General features: G+C 41.4%; 2 protein-coding genes across 2 annotated transcripts; both read left to right on the top strand.

Annotated features, from left to right (window-relative positions):
• The first annotated feature begins 55 nt into the window (after positions 1 to 55).
• Positions 56 to 18141, top strand: c2cd2l (c2cd2 like). The gene is made up of 15 exons (XM_080748935.1): positions 56 to 377; positions 750 to 1220; positions 7972 to 8067; positions 8256 to 8375; positions 8636 to 8746; positions 9161 to 9274; positions 9771 to 9873; positions 10350 to 10482; positions 10797 to 10861; positions 11129 to 11250; positions 12997 to 13168; positions 13278 to 13376; positions 14024 to 14166; positions 14735 to 14948; positions 16093 to 18141. Exons 2-15 carry the CDS (start codon positions 840 to 842, stop codon positions 16341 to 16343), a joined length of 2124 nt encoding a protein of 707 aa, XP_080605061.1. The 5' UTR covers positions 56 to 377; positions 750 to 839; the 3' UTR covers positions 16344 to 18141.
• Positions 18142 to 19991: 1850 nt separating this feature from the next.
• On the top strand, positions 19992 to 20590 carry h2ax (H2A.X variant histone). Its single transcript, XM_080748818.1, has one exon. The coding sequence runs from the start codon at positions 20049 to 20051 to the stop codon at positions 20475 to 20477; it is 429 nt and encodes a 142-aa protein (XP_080604944.1). The 5' UTR covers positions 19992 to 20048; the 3' UTR covers positions 20478 to 20590.
• The last annotated feature ends 241 nt before the right edge of the window (positions 20591 to 20831 follow it).

Here is a 20831-nt window from a genome sequence, read left to right on the forward strand (position 1 = left end):
AGGGTACTACTGTCGCCGTGCCTTGCTGAGAACAACACAGAAGGGCAGGCTGCTACCGACCAGTGAAGAGCTAGTGGTACTGCTGCTGCTGCTGCATCTACAGAGTTGCAGCCAGGAGGAGGAGGATCGATAAATAAATGACAGCGCATGTTCTCACCGACGGCGGCGGTGAATCGATCTGCAACAAGAACACCGCCGAATCGATGATCTGATGACGATTTCGGAGTGAAACTCATTTTCAGATGGTTGTATGTTGTTGTTGACACGACAACGCTGCAGCGCATCGCCATGGAGGCTTCAGGTTACCGAGTTGTTCTTGCATTCGATGCGTGCACTGGCAGCAGCAGCAGCAGCTTGGGCCATTCAAACTAAAGCAGGTAGGCTGCTGATCTCTGTTCGATCCATTTACATTTCAAGGTCTCCCCTTAACTCTGACAGTGTACAAAGGGAACCAAATGAACCCGTCAGGGTTCATTTGGTTCCCTTTGTACACTGCCAGAGTTACATACTTGTATGGGTCAATTTAGACCCCCCTAAAGGAACCCCCAGAGTCCCTGGAATCCACTTTGAGAACCACTGATCTACGCAGTGCAAGATTCAAATGCAATGACCTATATAGATAGAAACAGGCCAGCAACGACTTTAAAGTACGTTGATCATATTATCCACCATCTTGGTGCTTTTATCCGTGACATTCCTTTATAAGGCTACTGTACTGACTGCATGGCTGTTGTGCTTTCAACTCACAGGCAAGCAAGCATTGGGGCTGACCCACTCACACTGCCTCGATCACTCCTCCTCCAGACCATGATGTTAATGAGAGGCGCAAAGGGGCTGTGATGGAGGTCCTGGACACGAGCTGGTTGTGTCTGGTGGGGCTCTTTGTGGCTTCCTTGCTCATCGTGCTGACATGGCTGTTCCAGTACCTGCTGACTGTACGACGTCTCAGGAGTGCGAAGCAAGACAGGCAGCGCAGGGCCCAGTGCACTGGCTATCATCAGCACCCCCTCATTCCCTTGGCCCACAGCCAGAGCCAGGCTGGAGGCGTGTGGAGCTTTCTGCTCAATAAGTTGCGCTCTGGCAGTGATGGAGGAGCCGGGTCTGTCTCTGAGGCAGGGGTTAAAGGTCTGCTGGCCTCGCTCTTCTCCTTCAAGTCGTTCAGGGAGCACTGGCAGAGAGCCTGGGTCCGAGCTCTGAACGAACAAGCCTGCAGACATGGGGTATGTTTCAATTGGAGTTCTCTGAGTTCTTATTAGTTATTATGATTGGATGCAAAGACTCAAAATAAATAATATTCAGATCCGCACATCTCATGTTTGATGTGTCCACTCTAGATACTGTAAGTGTGTGAAGTGCCATACTCCTACTTGCGTAGGAGTTGGACTGTCACAATAATTTAGATGAGGGCCTTGTATAACATCACCAGACTGATGCATGTGAGTGGAGAATCAAGGCCAATTAAACGTGGCATTGTAAGAACACCCACAGCTCATAAAAATACTGTAGACAGATTCTAGTCTATGTGGGGAACAATGTGTAGTATGTCATAGTTTAGAAAATAGTTCTGAAAAATATTCAAAAATGGTACATCTACATGCTCGAAATCCATCCCGCTTTGATGTGTTGTGAGCTTGTAGATGGGGAATTCTTTGCTATTTTATAAATGGAACTTAAGCGTACAGATGAGTAATAGCTTCCACCGTCCTGTTTCTCACATTTCTGAAATGTGTCAGTTATTACAACAGAGCTTGTCAAGTTGTGTAGAAATTAAATGGAGGTACTAAAGTATCGTAGACCAAAGGAATAGCTTATGCACATCCCCAAAACGTGTATGCGGTGCTGGATCCAGGAAACAGTGTTGGGCGAAACGTTGTTTGTTGGTTGAAAATAAAGAAAAGACAGGAGAGCATTATATCGTGTGCGGACATTATCCCTTATTCAGGTACTAAAGTATTGGCCACACAACACAGCCTAACAGATAAAAAAAAGCATCCATGAATTAGTTGCGTAACCTCCATTCCATGCTGCCAATATCATGGACAGATTGTAGCTCTCCATGTGCTGGATGCAGACAACAGATCCTAAAGGTCTTGTAACTTTAACAATACTTTTGATCTTGTGTATCAAAGCGAGCCACCCAGTCAGCTTTGTCCTTTTATCACTGGAGGTGTGGATGGATTGATTTGCTGGATGGAGTTTAAAGTGGTCAGATGCCTTTACTAAGGGCCTCAGTTTACAATGATTGTTAAAAGGATAACACAAAAATCCTTTGTGGCTTGTTTCCATTCATTAAGACATTTAAAGACTTGAATCCCCTGTATATCATACTGTAATAGTGTAATAAACAAGACTGTAGGGTTAGGGTTAGGGTTAGTTACTGTAACAATCAACACTAGTAGAAATGAATGGGGTCCGCATCAGTGTGCCGACGGGCCGGTATTCAGACACTAAAACTAACCCTCTCTACCCCTAACCCTAAACTTAACCTCGGTAACCGTACCTCAGTAACCGCCGACGCTAGTCGGAACAGCGGCCCGTCTGAATAGTGAGCGGACCCCCAATGAATGTATATGTACAGTAAACATTTGGGGGGAGGCTTATGGCGGTTTTGAAGGAGGATAAGGAGTCACAGTTTTTGATGTTTGTTGAAAGGGCATTCCACATTTTTGTGTCACAGCAGTAGAACGAATTTGATCCCATGTTTGTGCCGAAACTGGGTTGAGTGAGATCAGCGGAACTCCCTCTGGTGTTGTGTGTGCCTGTGTGTGTCTTTTATACAGTCTCATCTGAAATTCTCTTGAATGTCTTACATGCCTCAGGTGGACTTAACTGTATATCTGGAATAGACCAGATACCTCCAGTGGCTGTATGAGGCAAGCACTGAAATTGATATTCCCACGTGTAAATGCGGGGCAATACAGTGCAACCTTCTTTATTGTTCATCCACAAACCCCAAAATGTCATTCACGCTGTGTCACTGTGACTGGTAATGAATCCATGCTACTGGTAATTAATCTGAAGTGAATGATTAGAATGGGCCATGCATGGTTTTCCATAGTACTACTGTTGTTCTTCTCAACATTCAAAACCTTAGCAGGTAATCTGTTGGAATGGCTTTGGAGTATGGGATGCTAGGTAGTGAAACAATTGTGTTGAGAGATTGTGTAGGTGGCCAAAGGCGAGTCATATCTCATCGTTAGCTTCTCACATAGCTTAGAAGCCCTCGCCACCTGGCCACTGCCAGGAATGTTGCTATTGCCGCCGATCAGAAAATTGACACTTGAACAACAGCCTAAAGTACGGTACTGGAGACTCGCACTGTGTCCTGTCTTGCATATCAGGATTAGGTTTCATCATGAGTACCACTGGAGGACTGAAGAAAAGGCATCAGTGTCATCATGTAGGGATTAACTAGTGACATCCTTTATAGTATTAACCCGCTGTCTGTAAGTATGGTTATTAATTTAGATGAACTTGAGATGAATAAGCCCATGTAATGGTTCCAGTTTGTAGGTTTAGACAATAATTAGGGAAGGAAGCCCCTTGGTTTCTGCTGTTATACTGAGAGTGAAATGTTTGTTTTGGTATAGTATTATTTTTCTCTTCCAATTACCAATGAGATCCAAGAGAATCAGTCCAATATATATACAGTAGGTTCTATCCATGCATGTACAGGTAGGGAGCCAGTACATGCTAAAGATTGATTATTTCTCAATCTGACAAATGTCATGAAATGTGGTATTAAATGTATAAATGTATAAGACATATTTGTCAATATATGAAGTTAGGAGTTGGTGAATGTGGGTGTTATATGATATATCAGCCTAATGGCTCTTGGTTTTGGTTGACAAGGTCGCCATACATGCTAAAGATTGATTATTTCTCAATCTGACAAATGTCATGAAATGTGGTATTAAATGTATAAATGTATAAGACATATTTGTCAATATATGAAGTTAGGAGTTGGTGAATGTGGGTGTTATATGATATATCAGCCTAATGGCTCTTGGTTTTGGTTGACAAGGTCGCCATGCAACTTAATATTCCTGTTATGGATCTCTATTATACATGCATGGCATTGCATGCTTGGTAGTGCTCATAGAACTCCATCAAAGGGTGTTGTTTAGTCATACACAGTAACGTAAGCGTTGAACATTCCAATCTTACAAGGAATGTCCTATTATTCATAGTTTTACAGTATTACAGTACAGCCTATTTTCACAGGTAGTTAAAGTAGTATATTTTTATTATTTTGTATGTTAATGTTGTACTTTACCATTACTGAATACACATTTTATAAAATAAACTTTAGATAGGGCTCCTATTTTTGTATATCATGACATGATATTAAGTAATTTGTGATGGTGACAATCAGGGGCTTCTCTTTCGGTCGTGTTTTGGTTGGTATTGAGGTACAAAACCACAGGCTGGCCTTTTTGGGATGGTTTCTTCAACCTAAATCTTATCTGACTAATCACAGTAGCGTAGAGTTGCACATAATCCTCAAGCGCTCCTTTACTCAACTGGGTCCATAATAAACTGGCCAATAGAGTTACAAGCTTGCTGCTAGTAATTACAAGTCCAGTCACAGTGCCATGTGACTGAATATTCAAATATCCATATCACTGAAAAGGCTGGGACATGTCAAACATAGTTAGCAAATAGCAATAGACAAGACTATGTACATAGGACTGAAGGACTTGTTAATAACATGTTTATAGCATAGCATTACGGCCTTTGAATGGGCCACTTGCAATTGTTCTGGGTTTAGAGTAGAAGAAGAATGTTGACGGTTTGTTCTACGCTTTCCGAGCATGGCTGGGCAGGAGACTTGATTGCGCAATAACTTGATGTCAAATGAAGTTCATTTTGTTATTTATAATTACATTTGTATTTATTATAATGTGCCTGTGTTAACTGAACAAATCTGACAGGCACGACAGACAACTGAGGCAACATGAAGTGTCACATCATCTCTGTTGTTGTATTCTGAAAAGGAACAAAGCTTCCACCCAGTGTGGAGAGCTCACTGGTGTAGCAATAGACTTGTCAGATTTGTGGTTTGCACAACAAAAAATAGCTGATCTGTAAGCTTACAAAGCGATGTATTGTGTCAGCTATGTTGTTCGTGTTCAGTTTGCAACACTGGCATGCAACTGCCATGATCTTCACCATGGGCGTCTTGAGTTTACCTCTGGTTTGATGATAATGGTTCATAAGGTCATCACTAATCCAGGGATTTGGCTTCAGCACAGCTGGTTAAGGGTAATAAATGTCAACAGAAGGACATCCCCTTAGTTACCATGCACTTACATGTATATATTTGACCACACACACATTCAATAAATAATGATCTGCTCCACTGATGATTCATGGTTATTGTTAGACGTGTCATTCTTCTGACTAATGGACAAACAGATGCTATCAAAGTAAGCAGGATAAGGACTGTACTGAGCTTAGCCTACTTCACACAATGAAGCAACTTCCCTGATCTGATTTCAACAGTACCTGTCTCCAGACTAACACATATACTGTTGTATATAATATAACATGAATAAGCACAAGACATACTGTACTCCTTGAGAAGGAGAAAGCGGCACACACTGCAACTATTTAACTACAATGCTTTGCATCTTCCTGGTCTCAATTCTGCACCAGGCGTTGCAAATATCTGACTTTGGGTTGTGACACAGACTTATAAACAACAATCTAACATTGTATTATCTAACACCGTGGTTTCCAAACCTTTTAGCTTCTGACCCAAAAGAGAAATTAGACTTTTGCCCAGGATCCAAACTAGTGAAAACAGCAAATCTACATGCTCACAACACAAATTTGTCATTTCTTCGATTTTTGATTTCTTCATGAAATTACTGGAAAACAAATATATAATAATAATAATAATAATAATAATAATAATGCTTTTTTCATGAATGTTTATTGAAAATGAGGGGGAAAAATAAGGGGACCCATAAATAAACCCACAAATAGGTCCCGTCTCCACCACTGATCTAACACATGCTCATACAGTATGTGTATGTGCATATTGTGCAGTGATGCTTAAAAAAAACAGGGTGTGAAATAAGAATGAGGGTCAACAAAAGCCAGAGGGCAGATATAATATTTGTGGGTGGTCCACACACATGACCTTCAGAGGCTGTTAGCCAGACCCAGAGGTTAGTCACTCACTCACTGACAAATCTGAAGTGGCACCATGGATGTCCTCAGGAAGAATGTCTCCAGAACTGCACACTGCAGAGTACAGACACACTCTGTTGGACAGTGACGGCTTGTAGATGAAATTCTGATTATACACCATCATGATTGAGTTAGTTATACTCGGTCATACGAGACAAAAATAGATCTACAAGCTTGTAGATCTGCTATTTTAGGCTTGTGACTTCATTGTGCGGCAAGGTATGAATCAGCTTGCTTCGTATGTAGTTATGACAATGTCATGACACTTTTTCTGTCATTATTTCCCTATGAACATGCCACAATCTGAAATACGAGCCATCATACTGTCCTGTTTGGTGGACATGACTGGGGGTGACTGAGCACTTTCCAGGGCCCGGCCAAAGCCAAGTAAACACACACAGCATGTTGTGTAGTGTAATCATGTGACTGCAGTGTTGATCCACAGATCCTGCGTATGCTTGCAGCATTGTTCTTGGCTTCCTGCCCTTCTGGTCAGAGCACCAATACTACACACACACACACACACACACACACACACACACACACACACACACACACACACACACACACACACACACACACACAGTCGGCCCTACCCCACAGCTCTGTTTGGACTTGGACCTCATGCTCTGACTATAGGGTATTTGCTTCCTATCCTTTTGCATCTCCTGAGCCATTTAAAGCTAGCCAGTGAATCAGACCTCCTAATCCTCTAGCGCAGCCAGGTACAGACTAATAGTGAATGACGTAGTCATCAACTGTTCTGATACAGTAGATGGCAGTAAATACCTTCACGGTAAAGAAACATGTTTAAACTGCAACCTTTCTCTCGTTGTTGCTTAGGTATTACACAGAGACCATTTAGCTATTTTAAAGATATACCAGTAGCTATTTTTAGTGTTGTGCTTTCTGAATTCCAAGGTTGACCACCCACCCTGAAGAATCATCACCCTGTGAATCCATAACTTCTGAGGCCGTTACAAGTGCTCTCTTGCAATTGCATTTGCTCTGTAGTCTACTGCCCTTGTGGGTCGAGCATATGTTGCTGCACGTCTGTGCCAATATCTCCCGGCACTTGTCGGCAGACCCAGCCACTAAGCTTCAAAGTCTAACTTTGGTTGTGATCTGATGTATATAAGCAAAGATGGTGAAATTGTCTCAACAGGGAAGTATCGGGCATACTGGTGCCACAAAAAGAAAAGAAAGAAAAAAAAAATATATATATACATTTACCGGTACATAAATTATTTTAAGCCTAGAATCAAGCCATCCAGGATCCTGGTGAATCATGACCATAAAACCTTTGATTCTGTAAAGAAATAAAAGAAAAAAATATTATATGATATACTACATCTAATAAATACAATTCGTTTCGCTTTTTTTTTTCTTCACAGAATCAAAGGTTTATGGTCATGATTCATTCATTTTTGTGGCACCAGTAAACCACGCCCACTGCTACACCCTATTGAGGTTCTATTTAATCTTGTTCACTCTTTCAACACATAGCATAGAAGATTGCTCAGAGCAAATATGGATGGATTCTTTCTGTTTAATAAATTGACTTAACATCATGGAATCCTGTCAATTAGCATGTTACAGTGGAACTGCAGCAAACATCTGATGAGGAAATGCACCAGAGATAATCATTAAGCATTCAGAGTAAACAGTCAGACCAATCCTATTAAAATGACTGCCGTACAATCATTCATTCTCCTCCTCTTTTAATCGTCTCTAGTGAAAGGTTCACTATGTTTCCCTTCTTCTCTCCATCAGAGCTCCATTCAGATAACGTTTGACAGCAGTCTCCAGCTACACTCCTCTGCTGCAATAGACAGCGTCACCTGCACTAACCAATCACTCCAAAGTTTGGTAAGTAAAGTCACCTTGACTCATCAGCTTTTCGTAGTTTTAAATCTCGATCTCTATCACAAGAATGAAGTTTGTATCAAGGGGATGTTGAATATATTTGTCAATCTTCTTGTAACCTAATATACAGAACAGAGTTTGCAATGCAGATTTTAAACTTGTGACAACTTTCCTTATTTTGTTTTCTCAAGGTTTTACATTGTAAATGTAAAGTGGACACGATGACATTTCCGGTGACGGTCACCCAGCAGTCACCTGCTGCCGTTTCCATGGAAACCTACCAGATCACCATAGAGCCTTTGATGGCAACGGTATGCTAATCAAGGGTTGAGATTTTGCATTTAGGGATCACTGAAGATTTATTTGCATTGCTATGCAAAAGTATAATTTGCATGAGCGATGGAGCATAATGATTGCTGGGCATTCTATCATTCACAAACGTCAATCCTGTATCTCAATTGATCTCTTTAATATTCAATCATGTTATTGTACCATATAGCGCTTCGCTGCCTTATGTCTTTCAACCACTTTCCTATGTGTGGTATGTGTCTCCCCTTGGCTGCTCCATCAGGTGGTGGTGTGTTTTGAGGAGGTGGAGAAGGAGGGCATGCTGGTGTCCTGGACTCTATCCAAGCAGCCATCGTTCAACTTCACCGTTTGTCCGCGCAGGATCCAGAGAAAGGTTCGACACCACTCCTAATATCATGTGATGGCTGTGTGCAGAAGGCATCAGAATATGTGCAGTTCTCTTAAAGACCCTGATACTTCAAAACGGTGTTGTGTGAAAAGCCAGAGTGCATTCACATGTTCACCCAGATATTTATCATAATATGAGCCAATTATATCAACTGTCAGTTCTCCCCCAAGTTACGGACTACTGCCACCTCCTGGTATGGAGAGTGATGTCCTCTCATGGAGTAGTCAGGCATCAGCTGATGGTCATCGTCATCTGTACCAGATTTGTGAGGCTACACAAATCGATCTGATCTGTCACCGTATTCGGCATTAGTTATTGCAACTTAGAATGGTGTGTCAGGGCCTTAATGCAAGTTTAGTTGAAAGTCTTTACAGTATTTCTTTTTTCTTTTCTCCCCAGGGCAATGATGGTGAGGCGGACCTGGACATGATTAGGGAGCTGGTAGAGGATACCTTGTTCAGCACTCAGCCTGCCATGGTCCTTAACCTCACAACTTGTGTGTCCAGTCCTGCAGTGAGAATCCTTCTTTTATATTTTGTATAAAACATTTACCCTGGAGGAGAACTTACTTTCATCAGGATAAAGATCAGACAGATTTTGACTAACTGCATGGGTAACAAACATTATTCAGAGCTATGTGTGGATGTTGTATGAAAGATGCTATCTTAAAGTGGAATGGCTTAAAGTCAGGGCTAGGCATACCAATGTTGGCCTATTTCCCAGAGACAGGTGAAGGTTGATCGTGTAAGCGTGAAAAACAACTAAATGTGATTTAGTTGTTTGGGGTTTCTAAAACTCCAAAAGAGCACACTATCTTGGTAGAGTCAATGAGTTACAGCATGTAGAATTGGGTTCAGATGCAAGACTAGTCTCAGAGAGAGTGACATTTATGTTGAGCCAAACACAGAATGTCTGGTTAATTGCTTGGTGTTTATATGGAGAGAGAAGGGAAGAAAGGCCATGTGAGTTTGACCATCTGTCCTTAAGTGGTCTTTTCCTTTGCTCTCAGATCTCCACAGAGCATCTGCCAGTGGGTCTGAATCCTCCATCTCATAGCGTCTCGGTACAACGGATGAGACTTCGGCAGATCAAGGCAACCTGCCACAAAGGAGGTCAGCTGTTCTTCTTCTCAGCCTTACATCCTATCTGCTAACTGACTGTGTTTACATGCACACACATATTACTAGGAAAGATCACTTTCAAAATGTTCCCAAAATAACTCAAATAGCCGATCTACTCGCTACTTTTGCCCGGCCGACACTGTTGTATGACGAATTAAGGCATTAAAAAACTGTTTAAATATGGAAAATACAAGGTTTCTGCCGACAGCGACTACAGTATATGTTGTTTATATTGCTGCTGTTGAGCTGAAACCTTGTAACTTATTTGTTGTGCTTTTTGGAAAATGAAAGACCCACTTAATCATAAAAGAGTGTTGCACATAAGTATTGAAAAGAGCAGATCTGCAAGCTCACAGTGCCTTGTGAGATTTACAAGGTTTCCACCTGACAGCGATATAGGAGTATTGCCTTTCCATATTATGGGTATATTCAAATGACTTACATACTCTGTGCGTGTCTTCCTGCAGGCCAGTGGTCTACACCAGCGGAGCTGTGTTGTGTGGTGAGCCTGAACCAGCCCTCCACAGAAAGCAGAACACACTTCTTGTCTCTGCCAAGTGACCCTCCCTGTTCACTGGAGTGGAATGAAGACATAACGCTGTGAGAAAACATCATCATCAAAATACACCATGAAGCAGAATTCACACTTCATTTTAGTAAATGAAAAGAGAGACAAGATGTATTTTTTGTCCGATTTTGTGGACACCAAATGTTTGATTGCTCTCTTACTTTGAGGGTACTTTTAATGTAGGATGTAAAACAATAAATAAAAGACAGTCCACCTGCTGTCTCCACAAGGTCTCACAAATAATTTAGCTGTTTGTGGATCGTTAGCATTTACCAAACGAATTTTAACATAACCTCATTTATGCTGACGGCTTTTAACTTCTAACTGTTGCCTTTTTGTGTTGCAGGGATGTCGGCCCAGAAACCAAAGAGATGAGAGTAAGGCTTTTGGAGCGCAACACCGTCAGGGAACGTAAGGGAATAAAAAGGCACTCGATAGCTTTTTCATTTTGGCTGCAGATCAGAAGCCTCCTCAGCAGTACTGTTCAAACTGGGGAAGCTAAATCAAACACACAGTTATAGATCACCCACTGAAACGCAAATAACGCTGTATGTCAGATGTTTTTAATTACATTTCAGGTCAACATTTTCCCTGTCTTTGGTTTGCAATGTTGCCTGCACAGATGTGACAACATTTTGTTTGGTATTTGGTAAATGAGTAAATATGTCTTCCTGGTAGGATACTTGCCGGGTTACGCCTCCATCACTTTGGACCTCTCTTGTAGAATTCCTTCCGGACAACATGTACTGTCTGTCAGCCCAGGCCATGGATTGGCACCAAGCGCTACTGTCACCTTAGAGGTGAGTGATAATTTAAACCAGTCCATTTAAGTATATGAAATAGAAGATTATTTGGTGTAGTTGTCTTACAATCTTTTGCGAAAAAGGTATGTTTTTTGCTTGTCATTTATAACAATGCTAGAGTTACATAAACAGAGGTTGGAATACAGATGTTTGTATACAATGGAAAACGTTTGATTGGATTATGCATTAAAATATAATAGAATGGCTTCCCGGTTTATTTATAGTTTCCTTTAGCTTCCACCATGTCACCTTGTTACGTTTTTGCAATACACATATAACCCCTCTCAGTCATTGTTAACTATTCCCAAAGAGAACATGAAGACCTCTGGTTTCCCTGCATGAAAATGCTTCACATTCACTCTACAACACCACCTATAGTCTAAAAATAGATAACCTGTAGGGAGTGTAATAAATGCAGCTTGAGACCTACTTCTTCTACTCGGACATGCCAATTTAAAAAACCTGCACACAGCAACCACAGTCCTTTTGTTATAATGTTTCTCCATCACTCATTTTGTAATTATTTTTGTACGTCACGGGAACTATTGTATACAATTACTAACACATTAATTCCTGGACACTGCAGGTAAAGAATACATGCTATTGTGATGGCTCACAGTGACACACACGCTCACAACACATCACAGCTACTTTCAATGTGAGACACTGGCATGCAACAAAGTATATCATTCGTAAGCCATTGTTAATACATGGGCATGATGATAAGACATGCTTTCTGGCAGACATCCACAGTGCATTGCTATCTGTAATAAACTAGTGTGACAGGAAGCCTGTGGGCTAGCCTTGAGCCAGAGCAGTCAATAGTGTATGTTATATGACGGCATCATCCATTATCAAGACCTCGTCTCCACTGGCAATGTTCATCCCAGCAATGACTTGCATAATGAATTGTATAAGTAGCATTGGTTTGCCATGGAGTGGCATCGGTTTTGTGAGGGCTTTGTGCCGGGTCTCACAGCACACCAGTAAACCGGCCGGGTCCACACACATGGTACAAATATTGCTCAGTACTCTGGCAAGGACCTAAGCTGCTTTCAACACCTACTTACACATTGTACAATTTGTATGAAATGTCAGTATTGCGTCAACTTTTTTCCTCCTATGCCGGCCCTACTACGCAGGCGCAACTTATTCTTCTCCATGTACTTTCCACTACGCTGGATGTGTAGTGGAATTTAAGAATTAATAAATACATTTGTGGAATAGCAACAATTATAGACACTGCTCTTTTCCTCAGCAACGTTGCTTCATTAGCAGTTTATTCATATACATAGAAGACTGAAACACAACTTAATGGCAAAAGGGGAAAAGGTCCATAATCTTGCTTGAGAGCTAGTGGCCTCACTCAAAACATCCTCTGTAATTCTACTATTCCACGGTGTGAATGCGTTTCTCACACAGCTCTCGTATCACTCTGTTGCTCTATTGCTCTCATTTACCCTACTGTGTTACATCTCAGTCACACAACAAGCTTCAATCCTTTTTGGTGTGGACACCTGGGTCAATGTCCTTTAATCACTGGAAATTCTGTCTCTATGGTAAGGCCCACCCTAGTCATTACAGCATATACAATAGCTAATATTGATGATTGGAGTGGGTCGTGCCATCATCATATACACAAGCCAGCAGGGAGATTGGATTTGACCATAACAATAATCCAATTCTGATCTCAGCCATGGCATGGATTCTCACCCTGGTCGCTGTGTTTTCTTACTCTTGCAGATACTGTGTGTGGAATCAGGGGAGCCTGGCAGCTGCCACAACGCTGTGCCACTTCGTTCCTCACTCACCCCCACGAAGAAGGTAGACGTCGACCGAACCATTATGCCAGACGGAACAATTGTCACCACTCTCACTACCATCCATTCACGACCCAAAGTGGACCGCAGTGCAGGTGAGTGTGTTACAATGTTAGCCTAGAATGGGACATGCATACATAATGAGGTGCGATGTAGTGACAATACTGACAACACAATGATGCTGATAGTGATGGTGACTTTCAGGTGGTTCTCCCAAGCGTTCTCCGTCCAAAGTGGAGGTGACTGAGAATACCCACACGATGCCGTCCGATGGCAGAAGCAGCACGAGCTCTCTTTCCAGCAGTGAGTTGTCATTGACCATGTGTGATCTTTACAGTGAGGGAGAATAGATGGCAACTAGTGTCACAATATATTTTGGATGAATGGTTCTCAAAGTGGGTTCTGGGGGCCACCAGGGGTCCTTGATGCGGTTCCAGGGGGTCCCCAGGCAAATTTGTTAATATACCGTAGCATTAGGGCTGTCATGATTATTACATAATCGTCTAATCGTGATTTTTGGACATAATCGTGATTATTTTTCATAAACGTCATAATCGTTTCCATGTTGAAAAATGTTCATATATTTAAATAAAAGGTAAAAAATAGTGGAAATAGCACGCGTTGTGAGCTTGTAGATCGGCTATTTCCACTATCAATGTTCTTTTTTAGGTATAAAGTTGTCAAATATGTCAGTAATTATGTGTCATATCTACCATGTGAAACTTAAAAGCAGAAATGTAATTGTCAATGACAAAAACACAATTAAATCGTTAATCGCAATTATTTGAGTGACAAATAATCGTCATGTAAAATGTCATAATCGTGACAGCCCTACGTAGCATCAAAATCAGTTTAACCACTTCAAACATACATACATTGGCTATTTTCAGCCCAGCTGTATATTCTAGTTTGGGAGAGTAAACATTGTGTGGGTATGTGTTGTTCAACAGACAGCCTCCTCATCAATGGCCTGGATCCTGTGGCAGACACGGCCATCCGACAGTTGACGGAATCTGCCAGCAAAGTTTCTACAGGAAGCTGCAGGAAAACACCTACTAGGAGGAGCACACTCATCATCTCTGGGGTGTCAAAGGTCACATACGTTCACAGTGCACTCCAACATCATTGGATAAATAACACAAGAACTCTAAAATCCTGAGTGCTAAATTCTAATTAAACTCTGAGGGTGGACAAATGGTATGGGTCCATTTGGTTCCATTTGTACTCTCTCAGAGTTAAACTAACAATCATTTTACAGGTATGTTTATTGGACCACAATGGAAAATAAGTCCCCAGTTAACCTTTTAGCCTGTTTACATCACTGACTGAATTTGGAGGCTACTAAATCCAGCTGCTCTCTGCTGTCACAGTTTGTGCATGAATTCATTTGTTATATTCTATGTATTTTCCTGCTTATTGACAATCATCTAAATGTCTCTACTTGGGGGTGCCCGCTGGCCTAGTGGTCAAGGCGCATACCACATACTAGGCTATGATGCCTGCTGGCGTTGCCGGTTCGAATCCCGATCCGGACGACCTTTGCCACGTGTCATTCCCCATCTCTCTCCCCATTTCCTATCAGTCTACTCTTCTATCAAATAAAGGCATAAAAAGGCAAAAAAAAAAAAAATCTTTAAATCTCTCTACTTGTGGTGTTTCAGGCTCCTCTGGGAGAAGATGACTGTGCTTTATCAGTGGGCTATGCTGCAGCCATGGATGCAGAGCATGGGAACCACTACGGGGCGGGGCATCAGCAACGGGACCCAGATGAGACCACACCTTCAGATGCGTCGGAGCGTCCATCTGTGGATGACGTGGAATCGGATACTGGCTCCACTGGTGCCCTGGAAACCCGCAGTCTCAAGGACCATAAAGGCAAGGACTAATAGTCCCCTGGCAACCCTATTCTGGGTATATCATAATAGGTGGACATTACGTGAAGATTTATGAATATTTGGCCAAAAAATTATGAACATTTAGAGAAAATAACTGCTCTACAAGCTCACAGCATATTGTGTTTCGTATAAGGAAGTACATATACAGTCATTATATATTTGTCAGGTACAGTGGTGTGGTATGGATTTTAGAAGTGTGGGTCCTCCAAATTCATGACGTCATGCGCGCACGCTGTTTTTATTGCGACCGTCAGGGAGCAGTTTACTATGAAAACCTCCACCGGCCGTCCGTCCGTCGGTCGGTCGGTCGGTCACACGTCACACGTCACACCTTTGCCCTGCTCATATCTCCGCATCAGTATATAGGGCTTGTTTGTTTATTGTATGACATCACGCCACATCATCAGCTGTGGACTCTGTGATGTCATCGTATCGCATCAGTATATAGGGCTTGTTTGTTTATTGTATGACATCACGCCACATCATCAGCTGTGGACTCTGTGATGTCATCGTATCTCCATATATGGCCATCTCCGTATATGGAGATATAAGTCGTCCATGCCCAAGTATGGGCTGGTGAGGTCAGACTTTGTGTGATGCGTAGGTTATCTCCATATATGGAGATTCAACATTCCAGGCAATGCTCTCTTCCCTGGTGAGAATTGCCCCTTTATATAGGGCTTGTTTGTGTATTGTATGACATCACGCCACATCATCAGCTGTGGACTCTGTGATGTCATCGTATCTCCATATATGGCCATCTCCGTATATGGAGATATAAGTCGTCCATGCCCAAGTATGGGCTGGTGAGGTCAGACTTTGTGTGATGCGTAGGTTATCTCCATATATGGAGATTCAACATTCCAGGTGTAACTATGGCTACCCGTATGACGTGAGAGGTGGAGGTTGTGATATTTGTGGAGATAAGCGACCAACTATCTCCCGATTAGGGAGTCTTACTGGTTGTTAAGTGTGTGTTTAGTGTGTGCATATGAGGCGCGCGTGCGTGCAGCAAAATAAGTGTGGGCTCGAGCCCACGGCATCTCACCCCTGGTCAGGTATGATATATATATACTATAGGGTTTAAGTGCTTAATAGACTCATCTTATCTCTTCTCTCTCCAGTGGGCTTCCTGCAGAGTGGGACAAAGCTGTTGTTTCGCAGAAGACATCGAGATAAAGAACCCTGCATCAGCGTATCCCACGAGGACATCTCCAATCTGAGCAATAACTGTGTTCCTGCTGCAACCAGCAGCCGTAAGAAATCTGGCAGCTTCTCCCGACGTCTCATCAAACGCTTCTCCTTCCGTTCATCGGGCAAGTCAAAGGGCAAAGCCACTACCACCAATGGGGGAGAAAGCACACTGGACAACTGATTTCCATGACCAGGGTAGCAAGAGAGGCAACTCATCTGGTTGAGAGGGCCATAGTAAGTCATGTCCCACTCACAGCCTCCATTATTGCCACATGAAGAACTGAGTCTTGACAAGAATCTGTTTTTTGACAGAAAGCGCACCCCGGGTGGGTGATTAACTGCATTTCTTTTAAGGATACCTCTGGTAGGGCTTTCCTTTGGATAGAAAGCACTGCACCTTACAGGAGAAGAGAGGATTAATGCTGAATTATCAAACTCATTGGTCTGAAGTCTCCTGCTGTTTGTTGAATTAAATGGTAAGGGGAGGATGAATTGATTGAAATGAGATGCTGTATGCCCTTGTGAACACAAGAGGTCAGTAGAGAGATTGAGTGTGTGAGTGACTTCTCAGTGAATTGCTCTTAAATTATTTTATTATAAAAATGCCTGATATTATTGGTTGCACTTTGGACTTTTATTTGGTTTATTTATTTTACAGCACATGTAAACTTCTGCACGTGTTGCATATGAGTAATTTATATTTATTGTTATTTAATTGCTGAGCTACAAACTTCTAATCAGAAAAACTTGGGACTTTGTGTTAAATTAAAAATCTATTTAAACTGAAAATAATATTTATATTACTTTGAAAATAGTACAACACCAGTGCACATCATATTGACGTTTCATACAATAATTGTATTGCTATAACATTTCAATTTTGATTCTTGCAATACATCTTTAAAACTGTTTGGGACAGAAGAGCATTTACTGCTTAGTAATGTTGTCGTTCCTTTTCACAACACTTCAAACATGTTTAGAGATCAAGCATGTCAGGTGGGGTTTTGTCATACGGCGTCCATGTGGTTATATCGCTTATAGATGAACGATGGTTGATGCAGTGCCATTTGAGGGATGAAATGACTTTTCTTTTTATTTGCATTTCCATACTGTCCCAACTTTCTGATTTGGTGTTTATATAAAAGAAGGTGTGATTTTACTCACTCCCCACACCTCAAAAAGGAGTCATGATAGTTGCGTTGTATTGTACAAACATTGCTATGTCTTTCTTAAACAGTAATTCTAGAAACTTTTGAAGTAAATGAACAAAATCAACCTCAGTCTTTAATTAGTTGTAATGTTGACTCATAGTTGCTTAAACATTGTAAAAATGTTGTCCACCAATGTAGTGAGAAGTGGCAGTCGATGCCTGTTTTTCTTGATTTTTCATTTCATAAATGGACAGTTAGTGGGGAATTATTGTTTTAGTTTAGAAACTCAGATCAGCCGCAAATGATCTGTTTCTGAAACTCACCTAGCTTTTCCTTTAGAAACCATTCTTCAATGTTGAGTTTGACATTCTACTCCAAAGGTTAGTAAACCACTTAGAACATACTGACGTTACAAAGTAAGTTTTTGTTATCAGGAAACGCTTACCTTGTTGCTTCTGCATCGACTCCTATCGTATAATTTTACCATTTAGCCGTGCCTCTGGAACACTCTAGTTTGTGCATGCATTGATCCTTTCATCATTACTAAAACCTTTGTTGTCATTTACAGCATGTTACTAATAATGTACTTGCAGAAGAAAATGTCCGACAACATTTAGTGGCATTGTCATTAGGGCTGTCACGATTATGACATTTTACATGACGATTATTTGTCACTCAAATAATTGCGATTAACGATTTAATTGTGTTTTTGTCGTTGACAATTACATTTCTGTTTGGCTTTTTGGTTTTTAAGTCTACATGGTAGATATGACACATAACCTAATATATACAAAGAAATTACTGACATATTTGACAACTTTATACTTAAAAAAGAACATTGATAGTGGAAATAGACGATCTACAAGCTCACAACACGTCGCAATGCGACGTGTTGTGAGCTTGTAGATCTGCTATTTCCACTATTTTTGACTTTTTTTTAATATATGAACATTTTTCAAAATGGAAACGATTATGACGATTATGAAAAATAAAAACGATTATTTAAAAAAAAATCACGATTAGACGATTATGTAATAATTGTGACAGCCCTAATTGTCATTCTTCAGTAGTCTTAATTCCAGGAACAAATTTACAGCATGTAACTCTGTAACCCTGATGCTCTTGGGAGGCACTGAAAGCTGCAGTAATTTTTTTCAATTTGAAAATTAGTTGAGCTTAATTTTTCATGGTAAGATATACAATGCTCTATGTAAAAGAAGTATTCGCACCTCCCCTTGATTTGGATGCAGGTATGTTGGACAGTGAAAACTGAACCAATCATGAAAAGTTATTCCATGAAAAAAGATACTGCTCTTGCTCAGCTGCTCATTTTTTATTTAAATTGACAGACGTTTCGGTCCCACTAAGGTCCAGTGGGACCGAAACAATATGCTACCTTGCAATTACAACATAGGGTAAGAGAAATAAAAACTAATATCAATACGATTCTTTTCTAAAAACACTGAAAGTAAAATTCAATGCAAGATATATGCTGTCTTTCAAAGGCAAATTATTCACCTGTAAGAATTGTACTGTACATAGAGGAACTTTTGCTGACATTGATTTTTTGTAAGAATCAGAACGTATGGCAGTGTGTATACCATACCATATTATTTCAAAGCAATGGCACCAAATTATTTTGTATGTTCACAAATTACAGATAATATAAAGGTATTGAGGTGGTGATAAACTGTAATGTCTCTGTTAGACCCATCGCTGATAAAGGTAAAGCATTTTCTAAGGTCATCATCAATGAACATGGTTTAATCCTCCTACCCAAACTGCAACCAATTCATAATGCTAAAGAAACACTATTGATCCATAAGATTGTCTGGGGTATGTGGGACTAAATGTGAAAAATAAAACCGCAAGGATTTAAGACCCCCTAATGTGTGTTTACGGTTCCTATACTATGATATTTAAATGGTTTAATTTATTGCAAATAAATTATTTTTGAAGCCTTGTTCAGTTTGAAACTGACTTTATTCTTGTTCCCCCCATTTTTTTCAATAACAAGTGAAAACAGAAAAGCAAGTGACAAATTTAGGTACAAACTGACTGTTTAACATGTTTCCATTCCATTAGCTTTCTGCTGTGTCTGTGCATAATACTGTTATCCACAAACCAGATCTGCTATTTTCAAAGATTGTTATTTGAAAACTTGAAATGAGTACCGGTACTTTCACTTTTGGTACTTTAAGTACATTTTGATGCCAATACTTTTGTAATTGTATTTTTACTTCAGTATTTCTACGGCAGTATTGATACTTTTACTCAAGTAAAACATTTGAGTACTTTTTCCACCACTGGTAGTAGTTAGTTAGTATTCATTCGTTCATCAAGCCGCCAAAACTTTGAAACTAGAGGGAAAATACACTACTGGCGCATTATTTCTGCCTTACTTGATGGGCATGCACAAGAGCCATTCACAACAAGGACGAAAAGCACCAACGAATCACATCCAGTCGTTCTATAGACTGCAACGTGATTGGATCAAGAGAGGGTATCTTTGTCCAATGAGTTCCTGAATCCCTATCCCATGTGTCCTTCCAAAGCCAATGGCGTGGCGCGTCCGATTTAAACAGCCAATCAAATTGTAGGGGCGGGACAATAGCTTGCGTTTATATACAGCGTGCGTCTTGTTATTTTCCGCATCCGCATTCATTGTTGCTGTTTTGCAAGCTACTGCTGAATCTGATAACGCTCGTCTCTTTTATCGACCAAACCAACCTACCATGTCTGGAAGAGGCAAAACCGGAGGAAAGGCCCGTGCCAAGGCCAAGACCCGCAGCTCCCGCGCCGGCCTGCAGTTTCCAGTCGGCCGTGTTCACCGTCTCCTGCGCAAGGGGAACTATGCTGAGCGTGTGGGCGCCGGAGCTCCCGTCTACCTCGCTGCGGTGCTCGAGTACCTGACCGCTGAGATCCTGGAGTTGGCTGGAAACGCTGCCCGCGACAACAAGAAGAGCCGTATCATCCCCCGTCACCTGCAGCTGGCCGTCCGCAACGACGAGGAGCTGAACAAACTGCTCGGCGGAGTCACCATCGCCCAGGGCGGCGTCCTCCCCAACATCCAGGCCGTGCTGCTGCCCAAGAAGACCGGACAGGCCGCGCCGAGCGGCGGCAAGGCGGGAAAGAAGGCCTCGTCTCAGTCGCAGGAGTACTAGCCCGGACTCGAACACAAACTTTATACCCCAACGGCCCTTTTAAGGGCCACCCAGCTACTCAATGAAAGAGCAAATTCAAAACTGTGCCGTTGTTTAATGTTCATTTGTTATGTTCTTGCGCCTGTTTTTTTTTTATTAAACTTTTGTATTTTAACGTACGCTACTCTAGTAATCGTCGTTCCTCAACTTAAGCAATGTGGCTAATCATTGGTTCTTTTGACCACTTGAATGCTTAACCCTGATTTAAAAGATTGGTAGTCACACAACACAAGTAACATTAATTGTGGGTGTTTGTCTATAAACTGTTCTGTGGCACGAGGTTAATTGTGGGAAATGACTGCGTGAAAAATGTCC

Source organism: Nannobrachium achirus, assembly GCF_963921795.1.
Source record: "Nannobrachium achirus genome assembly, chromosome: 19".
NCBI classification, from domain to species: Eukaryota; Metazoa; Chordata; class Actinopteri; order Myctophiformes; family Myctophidae; genus Nannobrachium; species Nannobrachium achirus.

Excerpts from the sequence above, each read along its gene's own strand:
- c2cd2l (XM_080748935.1), top strand. The coding sequence starts at position 840 with ATGGAGGTCCTGGACACGAGCTGGTTGTGTCTGGTGGGGCTCTTTGTG. Across the intron at positions 13,169-13,277 it reads CAAAGTGGACCGCAGTGCAG|GTGGTTCTCCCAAGCGTTCT; the intron begins GTGAGTGTGTTA and ends GGTGACTTTCAG. Across the intron at positions 14,949-16,092 it reads CAGTCTCAAGGACCATAAAG|TGGGCTTCCTGCAGAGTGGG; the intron begins GCAAGGACTAAT and ends TTCTCTCTCCAG.
- h2ax (XM_080748818.1), top strand. The coding sequence starts at position 20,049 with ATGTCTGGAAGAGGCAAAACCGGAGGAAAGGCCCGTGCCAAGGCCAAG.